The following is a 13,826-nucleotide window of genomic DNA, read 5'->3' as shown; positions in this document are numbered from 1 at the left end:
TTACAGGGTTGGTCTCTGTCACCAACAGAATATAGCAGAAGTGATAACAAGTTACTTCCAAAATTAAGTTATAACACCTTCCATCTTGGGTGTTCTTGCTCTCTCTTTTCACATGCACTCACACTGGGGGAAGCCAGCTGCCATGCTGAAAAGCCCATGGAGAGACCTATGTGGTGAGGAACTAAAGTCTCCCCCAATAGCCAACAAAGAACCAAGGCCTCCCAACAACCACAGGAAGATCTTAAAAGCAGATCCACCCCACAAGTCAAGTCTTCAGGTGGTATTGCAGCCCTTGCCAACATCTTGACTACATTAGAGACCCTAAGACAGAATCACCTGGCTAAACTGCTTCTGTATTCCTGACCCATGGAAACTATGAGATAATAAATGTTTTTTGTTTTAAGCTGCTAAGTTTTGGCATAATTTGTTACACAGCCACAGATTACTGGTATTATTATGAAACCAGGAACTACTTTTGAAAACCGAGTGACAGACCTAACACAAAGTTTTCTAACAATTAAAAACTATGAAAAAAGAATGAGCTTTATCTGGAGAGAGGACTAAGTTACATTACATACTGGATAAACTCTTTGTGGGGCTAGAATAGAGAGAACAGAAGTATCTAATGGGAACTTCTGCTTCTAGCCATGACAAGTCAGGTAATTTGGACCACCTCTGCACTAAGGACAAGTAGAAAAACAGAATTAAATATAAAAAACAGAGACCAAATACTGAAGAAAAATCAGGCCAAAATCTAGAGAAGAAGAGAGGCCTAAAAGGTGAGTCCAATATTTGGGCTGTTTTCCCCAGATGCTGTTTACTGATTCCAGAGGGGGCGGCTGAGAGGCTGAGCAGTTTTTCTGACAGTTTTGAAGTGTCATGGGGATACAAATTGATGAACCTGCCATGACAGTTGGGCTCAGTAAGCCACTTTGCTTTGGGTTATGATTTCAAAGTGTGGCATCCTACACATAAGGGTGAACTAGAAGAAGCCAAGGCCTTGCAGGGACTGTAAAAATTCAAAATGAAATAAATCGATCCCAGATCCCAGAGGTAGTGGCTGCATACATCTGAGAAAAGCAATTTAAATTATAGCATTTGGTCTGAAGTTATTTCTACAGACAACTTTTCAAATAACAGTTTCTTGAAAATAAAAATAATCATGTACATAAGGATGTAAGACAATATAACTGAAAATGAGCAGAAACAACACGTAACAATAAAAGAACTACAGAGTTTCCAATTCAACTTTAAAATAATCATGCTTTAGCTGGGCGTACTGGTGAACATCTGTAGTCCCAGCTACTCAAGAGGCTGAGATGGGAGGAGAGCCTCCATCAGGAGGCAGAAGTTGCAGTGAGTCAAGATCACGCCACTGCACACCAGCCTGGCTAAAATAATAAGATTCTGTCTCAATAATAATAATAATAATAATAATAATGATGTTGATTATGTCCAAGGAGATAAAAGACAAGACTGAAAATTTTGGAAGAAATCTGTAAACAATCTAAAAAAAAAGAATTTGGCTGGGTGCGGTGGCTCACACCTGTAATCCCAGCACTCTGGGAGGCTGAGGCAGGTGGATGACAAGGTCCGGAGATTAAGACCATCCTGACCAACATGGTGAAACCCTGTCTCTACTAAGAATACAAAAATTAGCTGGGTGTGGTGGCATGTGCCTGAAATCTCAGCTACCCGGGAGGCTGAGGCAGGAGAATTGCTTGAACCCGGGAGGCAGAGGTTGCAGTGAGCCAAGATCGCACCACTGCACTCCAGCCTGGCGACAAAGCAGGACTCTGTCTCAAAAAAAAAAGAAAAAAAAAAAAAAATTCAAGAAACAAAAACTAGCCAGGTGCTGTGGCTCACATCTGTAATCCCAGCACTTTGAGAGGTGGAGGCGGGCAGATCATAAGGTCAGGAGATCAAGACCATCCTGGCTAACACGGTGAAAACCTCATCTCTACTAAAAATACAAAAAAAAAAAAAAGTAGCCAGGCATGGTGGTGGGCACCTGTAGTCCCAGCTGCTTGGAAGGCTGAGGCAGGAGAATGGCATGAACCCGGGAGGTGGAGCTTGCAGTCAGCTGAGATTGCACCACTGCACTACAGCCTGGACCACAGAGCAAGACTCTGTCTCAAACAAAAACAAAAACAAAAACAAAAAACAAAAAAAACCAAAAAACTGTAAGACCTCAACATATGGGCTTAACTACTGACTACAGATTACTGAAGAGAGAATTAGTGAATTGAAAGATGAGTCATTAAAAAAATAAAGGGAATAGGAGACAGAGGTCACAGGAAGAAGAGGAAGAGGGTGTAACACACATATAACTATGTTCCAAAAAGAGAAGAGAAAGAGAGATAGAGGTGCAAAAGTGGTACTCGAAGAGAAATGGCTGAGAACTTTACAAAAGTGATGAAAATATATCAAGTCATAAAGATTTAAGAACTTCAAGAAACTTAAATAAAAAAGGAAAACAAACCTTGGCTAAAAAAAAAAAGACACAGATAATATTAGTGACAAAAATCAGACTACCATTAAACGACCAACAACAGAAATGATAGTTGACCTTAGCAGAAAACATAAAACAAAGACAGTAAAATACTATGTTTAGAGTAAAAAAAAACCACCTCTGCCAACTAGAATTCAATGTGCAATAACAGTTGACCCACTCAGGCTAAACAAAGATATTTCAGAAAACAAGACACAGAGAGAACCGGACACCAACAGACCTTCACTAAAGAGAAATACTAAATGTCCTCAGGTGAAAGGAAAGTGATCCCAGATGGACAGACATGCAGAAAAGAATTTTAAAAAGCAAAATGTGTAAAGGATAATGTAAAATGTAAAATAAATAATCCTAACTGAATGTAGAGTATACAAAACAATTTTTTTATAGAAGATAAACATATTCAGAAATGTGTTAACAAGAATGACATGTAAGTAGGGTGGGAATTAAGAATTAAAAGCATTATAAGGTCTTTGCATGGAAAATTTTGATAAAAACGTATGTGATACTTTCTAGGGTACTCATTGAAGAGTAGCGAAAGAGTATAGAAATTCCAAGTAGTAGAAAGGTGGAAGGTTGAATAAAAAATAAACTACCCCAGCCGGGAACAATGGCTCATGCCTGTAATCCCAGCACTCTGTGAGGCTGAGGTGGGCAGATCACTTGAGCCCAGCAGTTCAAGACCAGCTTGGGCAGTATAGCAAGATCCCGTCTGTACAAAAAATTAAAAAGCCAGGCATGGTGGTGTACACCTATGGTCCCAGCTACTTGGGAGGCTGAGGTGGGAGGATGGCTCAAGCCCAGAAGGTCAAGGCTACAGTGAGCTGTGATTACACTACTGCATTCCATCTTGGGCAGGAGAGTGAGACTCTGCCTCAAAAAAAAAAAAAAAAAAAAAAAAAAAAAAGGATTGAATGCTCCAAATAAAAGACACAGGTGGCCGGGCGCGGTGGCTCAAGCCTGTAATCCCAGCACTTTGGGAGGCCGAGACGGGCGGATCACGAGGTCAGGAGATCGAGACCATCCTGGCTAACGCAGGGAAACCCCGTCTCTACTAAAAAATACAAAAAATAGCCGGGCGAGGTGGCGGGCGCCTGTAGTCCCAGCTACTCGGGAGGCTGAGGCAGGAGAATGGCGTGAACCCGGGAGGCGGAGCTTGCAGTGAGCTGAGATCCGGCCACTGCACTCCAGCCCGGGCGACAGCGCGAGACTCCCTCTCAAAAAAAAAAAAAAAAAAAAAAAAGACACAGGTTATCAAAGATTACCAAAAAAAAAAAAAAAAAAAAAGCAAAAATCAATGGTGTTTTAAAAAGACAAATGTGAAATATAAGGCAACAAAAACACTGGAAGTAGAAATGATTTTTTTTTTTTTTTTTTTTTTTTGAGAGGGAGTCTCACTCTATCACCCAGGCTGGAGTGCAGTGGTGTGATCTCAGCTCACTGCAAACTCCACCTCCTGGGTTCACACCATTCTCCTACCTCAGCCTCCCAGGTAGCTGGGTCTACAGGCACCCGCTACAACGCCCAACTAATTTTTTTGTATTTTTAGTAGAGACTCGGTTTCACTGTGTTAGCCAGGATGGTCTTGATCTCTTGACCTCGTGATATGCCCACCTCGGCATCCCGAAGTGCTGGGATTACAGGCGTGAGCCACTGTGCCCAGCTTAGAAATGATTTTTTAAAAATCTGTAACAGGTCAGGCATGGTGGTTCAGGCCTGTAATCCCAGCATTTTGGAGTAGGCTGAGCCGGGTGAATTTCTTGAGCTCAGGAGTTTTGAGACCAGCCTGAGCAATATGGCAAAAGCCTGTCTCTACCAAAAATAAAAGAAAGTATCTGGGTGTGATGGTGCGTGCCTATGGTCCCAGCTACTTGGGAGGCTGAGATGGGAGGATCATTTGAGCCCGGGGGGGCAGAGGGTGCAGTGAGCTGAGATCAAGCCACTGCACTCCAGCCTGGGTGACAGAGTGAGACCCTGCTTTAAAAAAAAAAAAAAAATTTGTAAATCTGTATCATATTTGTGGAGAATGGAGTGCAAGGAGCCCGTTTAGATTAGATGGTTATTGCAGTAGCTCTAAGAAAAAAATGGACCAGGAGAGAAAGTGAAAAGTAGTATATGGATTTTCAACTGTTTTTGGAGGTAGAACCCAAAAGACTTACTAATGGGCTTAGCAAAGAGGTTGGGAGTTTTTTATCTGTATGAAGAGGAGTGGGTGGTAAGCGTTCCTCTTTGGAGTGCTTCTTTACCATACCTATGATTTGCTTAGGCATCCATCCTACATCCCCTAGATGGTGCGTGTGCTGCAAGAGATACATTGTGTTTTCCAACAAAGATCATAAACTATCAAAGTGAGAGAAATTTAATGAAATAAGGCAGGTTATAAATACTTTACCTATGACATAAGCAACTATTTTTCTAATAAATCATTTATTGTGATGAGGAATTATAAACACATTTATAAAACAATTGTTTGGAATTAAGTAAATGTATGCACAAAGGTACAAAGATATCAATTTTGGTCCAAATCTCTGATGGGTCAGCCTTAACATCTGGAAAGCACACTGTACACATCCACGCCTACTAATACTTAAAATCTCTTCTCAATAGGATATTGACTTATGTACTAAAGAAGCAAAGCAAATATTGTTTAGGTAGGCATGAATTACAACTAATTGCTGGTGACCTGAAACAGAAAACAAAATTCAAATTTGGTAATGGAAAAAGGAATTCTTTCCCCTATCAAAAACCAATACACAAATCATACTAAATTATGGATTTAGGTAAAGCCCATAATTTTCATCTCTAGGTTATGGAAAAATGTTAGTTTTTCTTTATGTATCTTTCAAAGTTTTCAATGGAAACTGAACCAAGTTCTATATTTGTAAAGAAGTTTAGGCCGGGCGCGGTGGCTCAAGCCTGTAATCCCAGCACTTTGGGAGGCCGAGACGGGTGGATCACGACGTCAGGAGATGGAGACCATCCTGGCTAACGCAGTGAAACCCCGTCTCTACTAAAAAATACAAAAAACTAGCTGGGTGAGGTGGCGGGCGCCTGTAGTCCCAGCTACTCGGGAGGCGGAGCTTGCAGTGAGCTGAGATCCGGCCACTGCACTGCAGCCTGGGTGACAGAGCGAGACTCCGTCTCAAAAAAAAAAAAAAAAAAAAAAAAGTTTTACCACTGTCTTCATTCTCTATAAAATCAACTTTTTATTTTATTTTACTTTTTTGAAACAGAGTCTCACCCTGTTGCACAGGCTGGAGTGCAGTAGTGTGGTTTTGGCTCACTGCAACCTCTGCCTCCCAGGCTCAAGCAATTCTCCTGCCTCAGCCTCCCGAGTAGCTGGGATTACAGGCACCTGCCGCCATGCCTGGCTCATTTTCTGTATTTTCAGTACAGACAGCATTTCTCCATGTTGGCCAGGTTGGTCTTGAACTCCTGACCTCAAGTGATCCGCCCGCCTCGGCCTCCCAAAGCATTGGATTTACAGGCGTGAGCCACTGCGCCCAGCGCAAGTTTTTATTTTTAAAAACCAAGTAAAAACATCAAAAACAAAACTACTACTTACATCGTAAGTTAGGGAGTCTGCTTCATTGGCCACCGTAAGGCCTGCTAGTTCTCCAAGTCCCAGTTCACTTTCAAGGGCTTCATCTGCTCCCATGATAAATGACTTTCCAGAAGAAGGAGGAAATGTCAATGCTTCCACTGAAGAGGGAAGACAAAGGAAACATTTAAAAATCTCTAAGGAGCCAACATTTAGTTTCATTTGCTTGCATCAAATTTCTTATAATGCACGTATACACTTAATCGTTTTTAAATGCTTTTAAACACAATAAAATTCAGTGAGCAGAAAATCCTAAATAATTTATTGCTTTTTCCATATCTTAACCACAGGTAAAGGCATCAACTAATTAGAAAAGTAAAACAGGAAACAAATCTAAGAATCCACTGTCCTTTCATTTTCACTATATAAAAAATAATGACTATAGGAAAGTAAGTTTTCCTTGTTTGATATTTCATGCTAATTACCTAAACAATTTCTATTAATTACTAAATATATGTAACAAGTGCTGGTCTCATTCAAAATATAATTCATTAATTTTATAACCTAGAAGAGTATAGAAAATTTCAAATGAAAATGGGTCAAACTCTAAAATGTGCCTGTTTATGTGACAAAATCAATATGTGGTGTTACAAGTCAGGATTACCTCTGCTGGGCAGGAGAGGGGTAGTGATTAAAGAAAAGAAGCAACACAGGACTTCTAGGGCCCTGGTAATGTTCTACTTGTTGACTTAAGGGGTGGTGACATGGGAGGGTAATAATTCTACCTTGATGACAATTCACTGAGCTGTAATATCAGCACTCTTCTGTAGGTATATTATACTTCATCTAAAAATGTTTACTTCAGATAATATTTTTTATTTTTTTATGTTTTTTTCTGAGACAGTCTTGCTCTGTCGCCCAGGCTGGAGTGCAGTGGTGACATCTTGGCTCACTGCAACCTCCACCTCTTGGATTCAAGAAATTCTCCCTGCCTCAGCCTTCCAAACAGCTGAGATTACAGATGCGTGCCACCATGCCTGTCTAATTTTTGTATTTTTAGTAGAGATGGGGTTTCACCATGTTGGCCGGGCTGGTCGCGAACTCCTGACCTCAAGTGATCCACCTGCTTTGGCCTCCCAAAGTGCTGGGATTACAGGCATAAGCCACCGCACCCGGTAAAGAAAATTTTTTGCTTTTGTTTTTGTTTTTTTGTTTTTTAGATGGGGTCATGCTCTGTGGCCCAGGCTGGAGTGCAATGGCGTGATCTCAGCTTACTGCAACCTCCGCCTCCCGGGTTCAAGCGATTCTCCTGCCTCAGTCTCCCAAGTAGCTGGGATTACAGGTGCCTGCCACCATGCCTGGCTAATTTTTGTATTTTTAGTAGAGATGGAGTTTCCCCATGTTGACCAGGCTGATCTCAAACTTCTGATCTCAGGAGATCCACCCGCTTCGGCCTCCCAAAGTGCTGGGATTACAGGCATGAGCCACCGCACCTGGTGAGAAAATTTAAAGTGTCCATTTGAACACTTTCATTAGCTGTGAACTGTGTACTTCAAAAATGTCAGTTTTACTTTGTGAATAACTTGAAATATCCTATTTTGTAACATTTTGAACATACCAATCCAATTCCTTCAACAACCATCATAGAAAAATCAGTCAAAAGCAAAATGTCATATTAATGATTTTATTTAATTTGGTCAATAACAAAATGTCACTCTCCATAAATGCAAATTGTTCTGACAAACGTCAGAGATGGTTTTTGAGTAGTTTCCTAGAGGTGGTTATATATGACAAACATTTGTGATTCAATAAGATGAATTTAGTAGTTCAAACCCTAGCTGCTAAAGGGGTAATTTTCTTAAAAGAAACAAGTCAACTGTATTGACTAGTACATGTACAAGACATTTTTCAGATTTATATTCAATCATGTATGATAATAAATACTCATTGAATAAATGAAAGAATTGGCCAGGTTCGGAGGCTCATGCCTGTAATCTTAGTGTTTTGGGATACCAAGGTGAGAGGACCCTTTGGGGCCAGGAGTCTGAGACCACCCTGGGCGACAGGGCGAGACCCCTATCTCTTTAAAAAAAAAAAAAAAAAAAAAAAAATCTGAGACAGGGGTCTCGCTCTGTCACCCAGGCTAGAGTGCAGTGGTGCAATCTCAGCTCACTGCAACCTACGCCTCCCAGGTTCAAGCAAACTCTCCTGTCTCAGCCTACCAAGTAGCTAATGCCACCATGCCTGGCTAATTTTTGTATTTTTAGTTGAGATGGGGTTTTGCCACGTTGGCCAGGCTGGTCTCAGACTCCTGACCTCAAGTGATCCGCCCGCCTGGGCCTCCCAAAGTGTTGGGATTACAGGTATGAACCATCACGCCCGGCCTCTACAAATTTTTTTTAACAATTAGCCAAGCACAGTGGTGCATGCCTCTAGTCCTAGCTACCTGGAAGGCTTGAGGCAGGAGGATCTCTTGAGCCCAGGAGTTTGAGGCTACAGTGAGCTATGACTGCACCACTGCACTCCAACCTAGGCGACAGAGCAAGACCATGTCTTTTAAAAAAAATTTAAAAATAGTTACTTGCTTTTAAAAACAGTAGTGACAAACTCTTAAAATCCTCATCAGAACAAAATAGAGCATAAATTAAGACATTATCAAACCACCATACAATACAGTAGCAAAAATAAAAATAGGTTTTACCCAAAATACCATATATCATCTGAGAAGTTCAAACAACTCTAAACATTTACTAAAGAAGAAAAGGAATTGTTTAAGTTAGAACAGCAATTTTCAGGTCAAAAATATCAGTCGAATGACTCATGTGAGACTATGATGGTAGGTCTTCAGCCAGGTGTTTTTTGTTTGATTTGTTTTCTTTTCTAACATTTCCAGATAACTTTGTTCAGGTGTAAAAGACTAAGATTCCTAGGATAGACCATATACATCATGTAAGCTAATTCTAACTAATCCTCTACAAACGGCCAAGTAAAACCTGAAAACAAAGAAAGTAACAACTCCTTCCTTACATACCAGTGGACAGCCAGGACACTCCAGGACTGAAAAGGGAGAGCAATAATAAGCATCACTGTTACCTGATTGTTCCTAAGGAGCCTTAGAACTTAAGACTATAGGTCACATTTCCATCTGGTAACTAAACCTTACTAGCCCTAATCAGCTTTTACCAAAAAACAAAACAAAACCCTGTGCCTTTTAAGTGTGACACTGCCTTCTGATTTTTTTTTTTTTTTTTAAAGACAGAATCTTACTCTGTTGCCCAGACTGGAGTGCAGTGGTGTGATGTAAACCTCCGCCTCCTGGGTTCAAGTGATTCTCCTGCCTCAGCCTCCCAAGTAGCTGGGACTACAGGCACAAGCCCCCATGTCTGGCTAATTTTTGTATTTTTAGTTAAGACAGGATTTTGCCATGTTGGCCAGGCTGGTCTTGAATTCCTGGCCCCAAGTGATCTGCTCACCTCAGCCTCCCAAAGTGCTGGGATTACAGGCATGAGCAACTGCACCCGGCCCTGCCTTCTGAATTATTAAAATAAAAATAAAGTAACAAAATTATAGCGCACACACAGCATATGAACGTTCTTTCTGAAAGTGGACTGAAGACCAAGAAGTATCAGTTATAGACAATTCAATATACAATCTATCACTTAAATGTTTTTTCTATTTCTGAAAAACCTGCACCGAGGGGGAAGGCTTACGACCACTGCTGCAGATAGCAAGTTAAACAAACATTCAATGCTTGAGTTTTAAAGTTCCTCACTATGTTTTTTTATCAAGGACATCTTCTGTGGCTTATATAATGCTTTTGTACATCTGTCCTTTAGTAAATAGTACATATCCTGCCCCTATTACTAGAATTCTGCATAATTCATGTATGGCCCGAAATGAAATCTGATAAACTTTTTGAATTATGAGAATAAGAGAAAAACTAACTTTTCTCCTTATCTAGACCTGATCTTGGGATAAATGCAACTGATTAGAAGTCTCATACCTATAATGTCAACAGAATGCATCCTAGTGATCAACATACCTACTGACGAACATGACCTCACATCTGTAATTCAAAAGACATCAAATAAATTTTATATCTAGCATGTAATGTGTTGATTCTTTGTATGAGTAATAAATTCCAAGTATGCTATAATTGACTCTAACAAATAATTAACCATGTACTGGTCAAAAATTTCACTGAAAAAGTATTCCAATCATGAAAATCTATATACATCAAAATTGTATCAGTTTATGTCTCTCTAAAATGTAATGGACTAAAAAAACAAGAAAAAAACCATATGATTATTCTGTGACTTTTTCTCAGGCTGTGTTGATCAATAAATAATAATTTGAAGAGAAAGTACAAATACAGTATTTAAATTCAGGATTAATTTTTTAAAATATTTTAAAATATACATTAATCATAATTACTGTCATGCTGAATTTTCAGCTAATATAAATATTTGATTGATTGTTTTAAGAGACAGGGTCTCACTATGTTACCCAGGCTGGAGTGCAGTAGCTATTCACTGACTCAATCATCACACACTACAGTCTCAAACTCCTGAACAGGGGCGAGGCGCGGTGGCTCACGCCTGTAATCCCAGCACTTTGGGAGGCCGACACAGTTGGATCACTTGAGCCCAGGAGTTTGAGATCAGCCTGAACAATATGGCAAAACTGTGTCTCTACAAAAAGCATACAAAAAATTATCTGGGCATGGTGGCATGTGCCTGTAGTCCTAGCTACTCCGGAGGCTGAGGTGGAAGTATCACCTGAGCCTGCGAGGTCAAGGCTGCAGTGAGCTGTGATTGCGCCACTGCACTCTAACTTGAGTGACAGAGTGACAGCCTGTCTCAAAAAAAAAAAACAAAAAAAAAACCCCTCCTGGGCTCAAGTGATCCTCCCACCTCAGCCTCCCAAGGGACCACCATGCTCAGCTTAAATATGTACTTTAAAATCAATTTCCACATATAAACATTTTACGCATTTATAAACAGATAAATCAGACCTTGTGTCTAAAAGAAAGAACTGTATTTATATACCATAGGATTATACTGCAAGACTAAAAACAACCTAAATATCCAAAAGGAATAGTTTCATATCGAGTCTAAAATATAATATACATTCTTAAAATTATCATTATGAAAATCATTTTTATGATTTTAAAAACACAAAATATAATTATTATACATGATGTAAAATAATGCGTATTTTTATGCAGGTATATTCTACACCTGTATAAAAAGTACATACATGTGAGGCCAGGCATGGTGGCGCATGCCTGTAATCCCAGCACTTTGGGAGCCCAAGGTGGGCAGATCACTTGAGGTCAGGAGTTCAAAGTCAGCCTGGCAAACATGGCAAAACCCCGTCTCTACTAAAAATACAAACAAATTAGCTAGGCATGGTGGCAGGTGCCTGTAATCCCAGCTATTCAGGAGGTTAAGGCAAGATAATCGCTTGAACCCAGGAGGCAGAGGTTGCAGTGAGCCAAGATCGTGTGCACCACTGCACTCCAGCCCAGGCATACAAAAAAATAAATAAATAAAAATAAATATATATATACACACACACACATATATATACACACACACACACACATACACACACACACGTGAACCAGGACTGAAAGGGAACAAGTTAAAATAGCAGAATATGTGACTAGACTTTTAAGTGACTTTATCTCCTTTTTCAATTATCATTAATAAATTGCTTAAATATTTATATGAGTTTCAAAGTAAACATTTACTACCAATTTATGGACTGTTAATTCCCCCAATGTTGGAATGGTATATATAGGGCCATGGGCATCAGTGGAGCCAGCAGATATTTTAAACCAGAACTTAGAGTTGGTTTTTAAGAGTATGCACCTTCTCAAGTCTTGAAGATTGAAGTTGGAATCAAACTCCCTTGAATGTAAGAAAGTTTGCATTTGGGGAAAACTATGCAGATCAAACATCTGCAAAATAAAGTTCTCTCTGATAGGAGAGTCCTTTCTAATGAATGAATTTAAAGATATACATCCAAGTGCATTTTGTGCTCCAGAGTATCTTAAATACTTACCTTCATCTGCCCTATTAATTTCATGTTCAGGAAGCCTGGAGCTGCTGGGTCTGGAAGGTGAACCCACAGATGGCTGCAATGAAGGAAGTTCATCAACATCTCTCAAATTAGCAAGCATATCTTGGAGTTTTGACCTATTGGGCCCTAGCCAAAAAAAGTGGGGGGAGGGGGAGATAAAAAAGAAAAAAGAGAATTATCCAACTGCCTCAAAATGGTATCATAAGCCTTATTTTCCATCCGTCAATATTTACCTTTAAAAATATTCCACTAGATTAATAAGTATTTTCAAGTTTTCAAATTATTGTAAAAGTTTATTATTTCTTGAAAAGAATTATACTGTTTAAATTAAGCAAATGGGATATCACTATTTACATAAAAAAGAATGCTCATGTCCAGTTAGACCATGAAAAATATTCTTTAACCACTGAATATTGCTCTAAATGCAGCCAGATACAGATTGTGAGCCTACTGTGCACTGAATTAAATAACATCCCTGTTTGTTTAAATTAAGTTGCATTAATTGCCTTACATCCTGAAGCTATGGTACCCGAGGTGAAGTCTCATGCCCTACTGATTACTTACCTGAACTTTGATTCTTCATTCTCCCACATCCCTGTTTTGACTGTTTTATATAGGATAGAGGCTGAAACAGATCTTCAGTAGTTTTTCCTGTTATAAGTTTAATTAAGAATGGGAAAATCTTACCCAAAGTCTGTTACGGTTTTTTCCTATACCAGCAAAGAATATAACTATTTTTAAGCAATTTAAACTAATGCCTAGAAATGTATTTCAAGATGGTATGATTGGAGTACATGATTTGACTGGAAATATCTCTACTAGACCACATTGAAAAGACTCAAACTTTTCCAATGAGTACGAGTTCAATTAAAAAAAAAACAACTTCATGATGGTTTATAAGTCAATGCTTTATATCAATTCAAAGCATGGCTTCAGTTCTATTTTTATCCTAAGTCTTTACTTGTTCCCAGACTGCTATTTTTATCAAGATAACATGAACTGAAGACATTAAATAAAATGTGCTAAAATGTGTAGTCCCTCTCTCTTCAATGAAAGATGTTAAAAATTTCTCCCTTACAGTGTCATTTTTCTTCACCATACTAAAAAAACCATATGCTAGATGTCTGAACACACTGTAATCTCCCGATTTAAGAAATCCAATTGCTTCTATTAGTAGGAATATTGTTCCAGTCAAATGGTGCAGTTTCAGTTAAGTTCTAAATTCCAACTACAGCAATGCCTTGGTATTTGACAAGAACTGAATAATCAATGGAAAAGTAGATGGATTGAGAATAAGTCCTGGTTACCTTTCCAACTAAAAGATCTTTTATATTTCAAGACATTCATTTTTGTAGCATAATGACCTAAAGAAATATATCAACATTAAGTTAATCTGGAAATTATTTCTCACATATGATATCCAAATTTTCCTCAAAATTTCAGTTTAACTGGTTTTTTGACATGACTCAAAAGCCATGACAAATCATCTCCCTATGCTTGTTAAGATTAAATTGTCTATCAGTAAGTATATTTGGCTAAAAGGTACGAAACGTGCTTATGTTTTAATATCAATCTTTCTCATTCTGATTTTAATCTATATTGAGATAGCATTAAACAACATCATCTCTCATTATGTAATGGTTGATACTACGTTTTAACATCAATAACACTGACTTTTTAATCAAATCA

The 13,826-nt window shown here is 39.0% G+C and overlaps 1 protein-coding gene across 4 annotated transcripts in view; it reads right to left on the bottom strand.

Annotated features, from left to right (window-relative positions):
* Nucleotides 1-13,826, bottom strand: part of STRN (striatin) — a 127,867-nt gene that overhangs the window by 28,522 nt on the left and 85,519 nt on the right. For 3 of the 4 annotated variants that reach the window (XM_050753338.1, XM_050753340.1, XM_050753341.1), the window contains 3 exons: nt 12,702-12,788; nt 12,120-12,263; nt 6,075-6,211 (listed from right to left, as the gene is read on the bottom strand). In XM_050753338.1, the coding sequence (XP_050609295.1) occupies nt 6,075-6,211; nt 12,120-12,263; nt 12,702-12,788 (368 nt within the window). The remainder of the gene's footprint in view (nt 1-6,074; nt 6,212-12,119; nt 12,264-12,701; nt 12,789-13,826) is intronic. The other variant, XM_050753339.1, reaches the window with a different exon arrangement.

The sequence above is a fragment of the Macaca thibetana genome, chromosome 13 (assembly GCF_024542745.1).
Source record: "Macaca thibetana thibetana isolate TM-01 chromosome 13, ASM2454274v1, whole genome shotgun sequence".
Taxonomy (NCBI): Eukaryota; Metazoa; Chordata; class Mammalia; order Primates; family Cercopithecidae; genus Macaca; species Macaca thibetana.
This window is presented reverse-complemented; position numbering and strand designations above follow the sequence as displayed.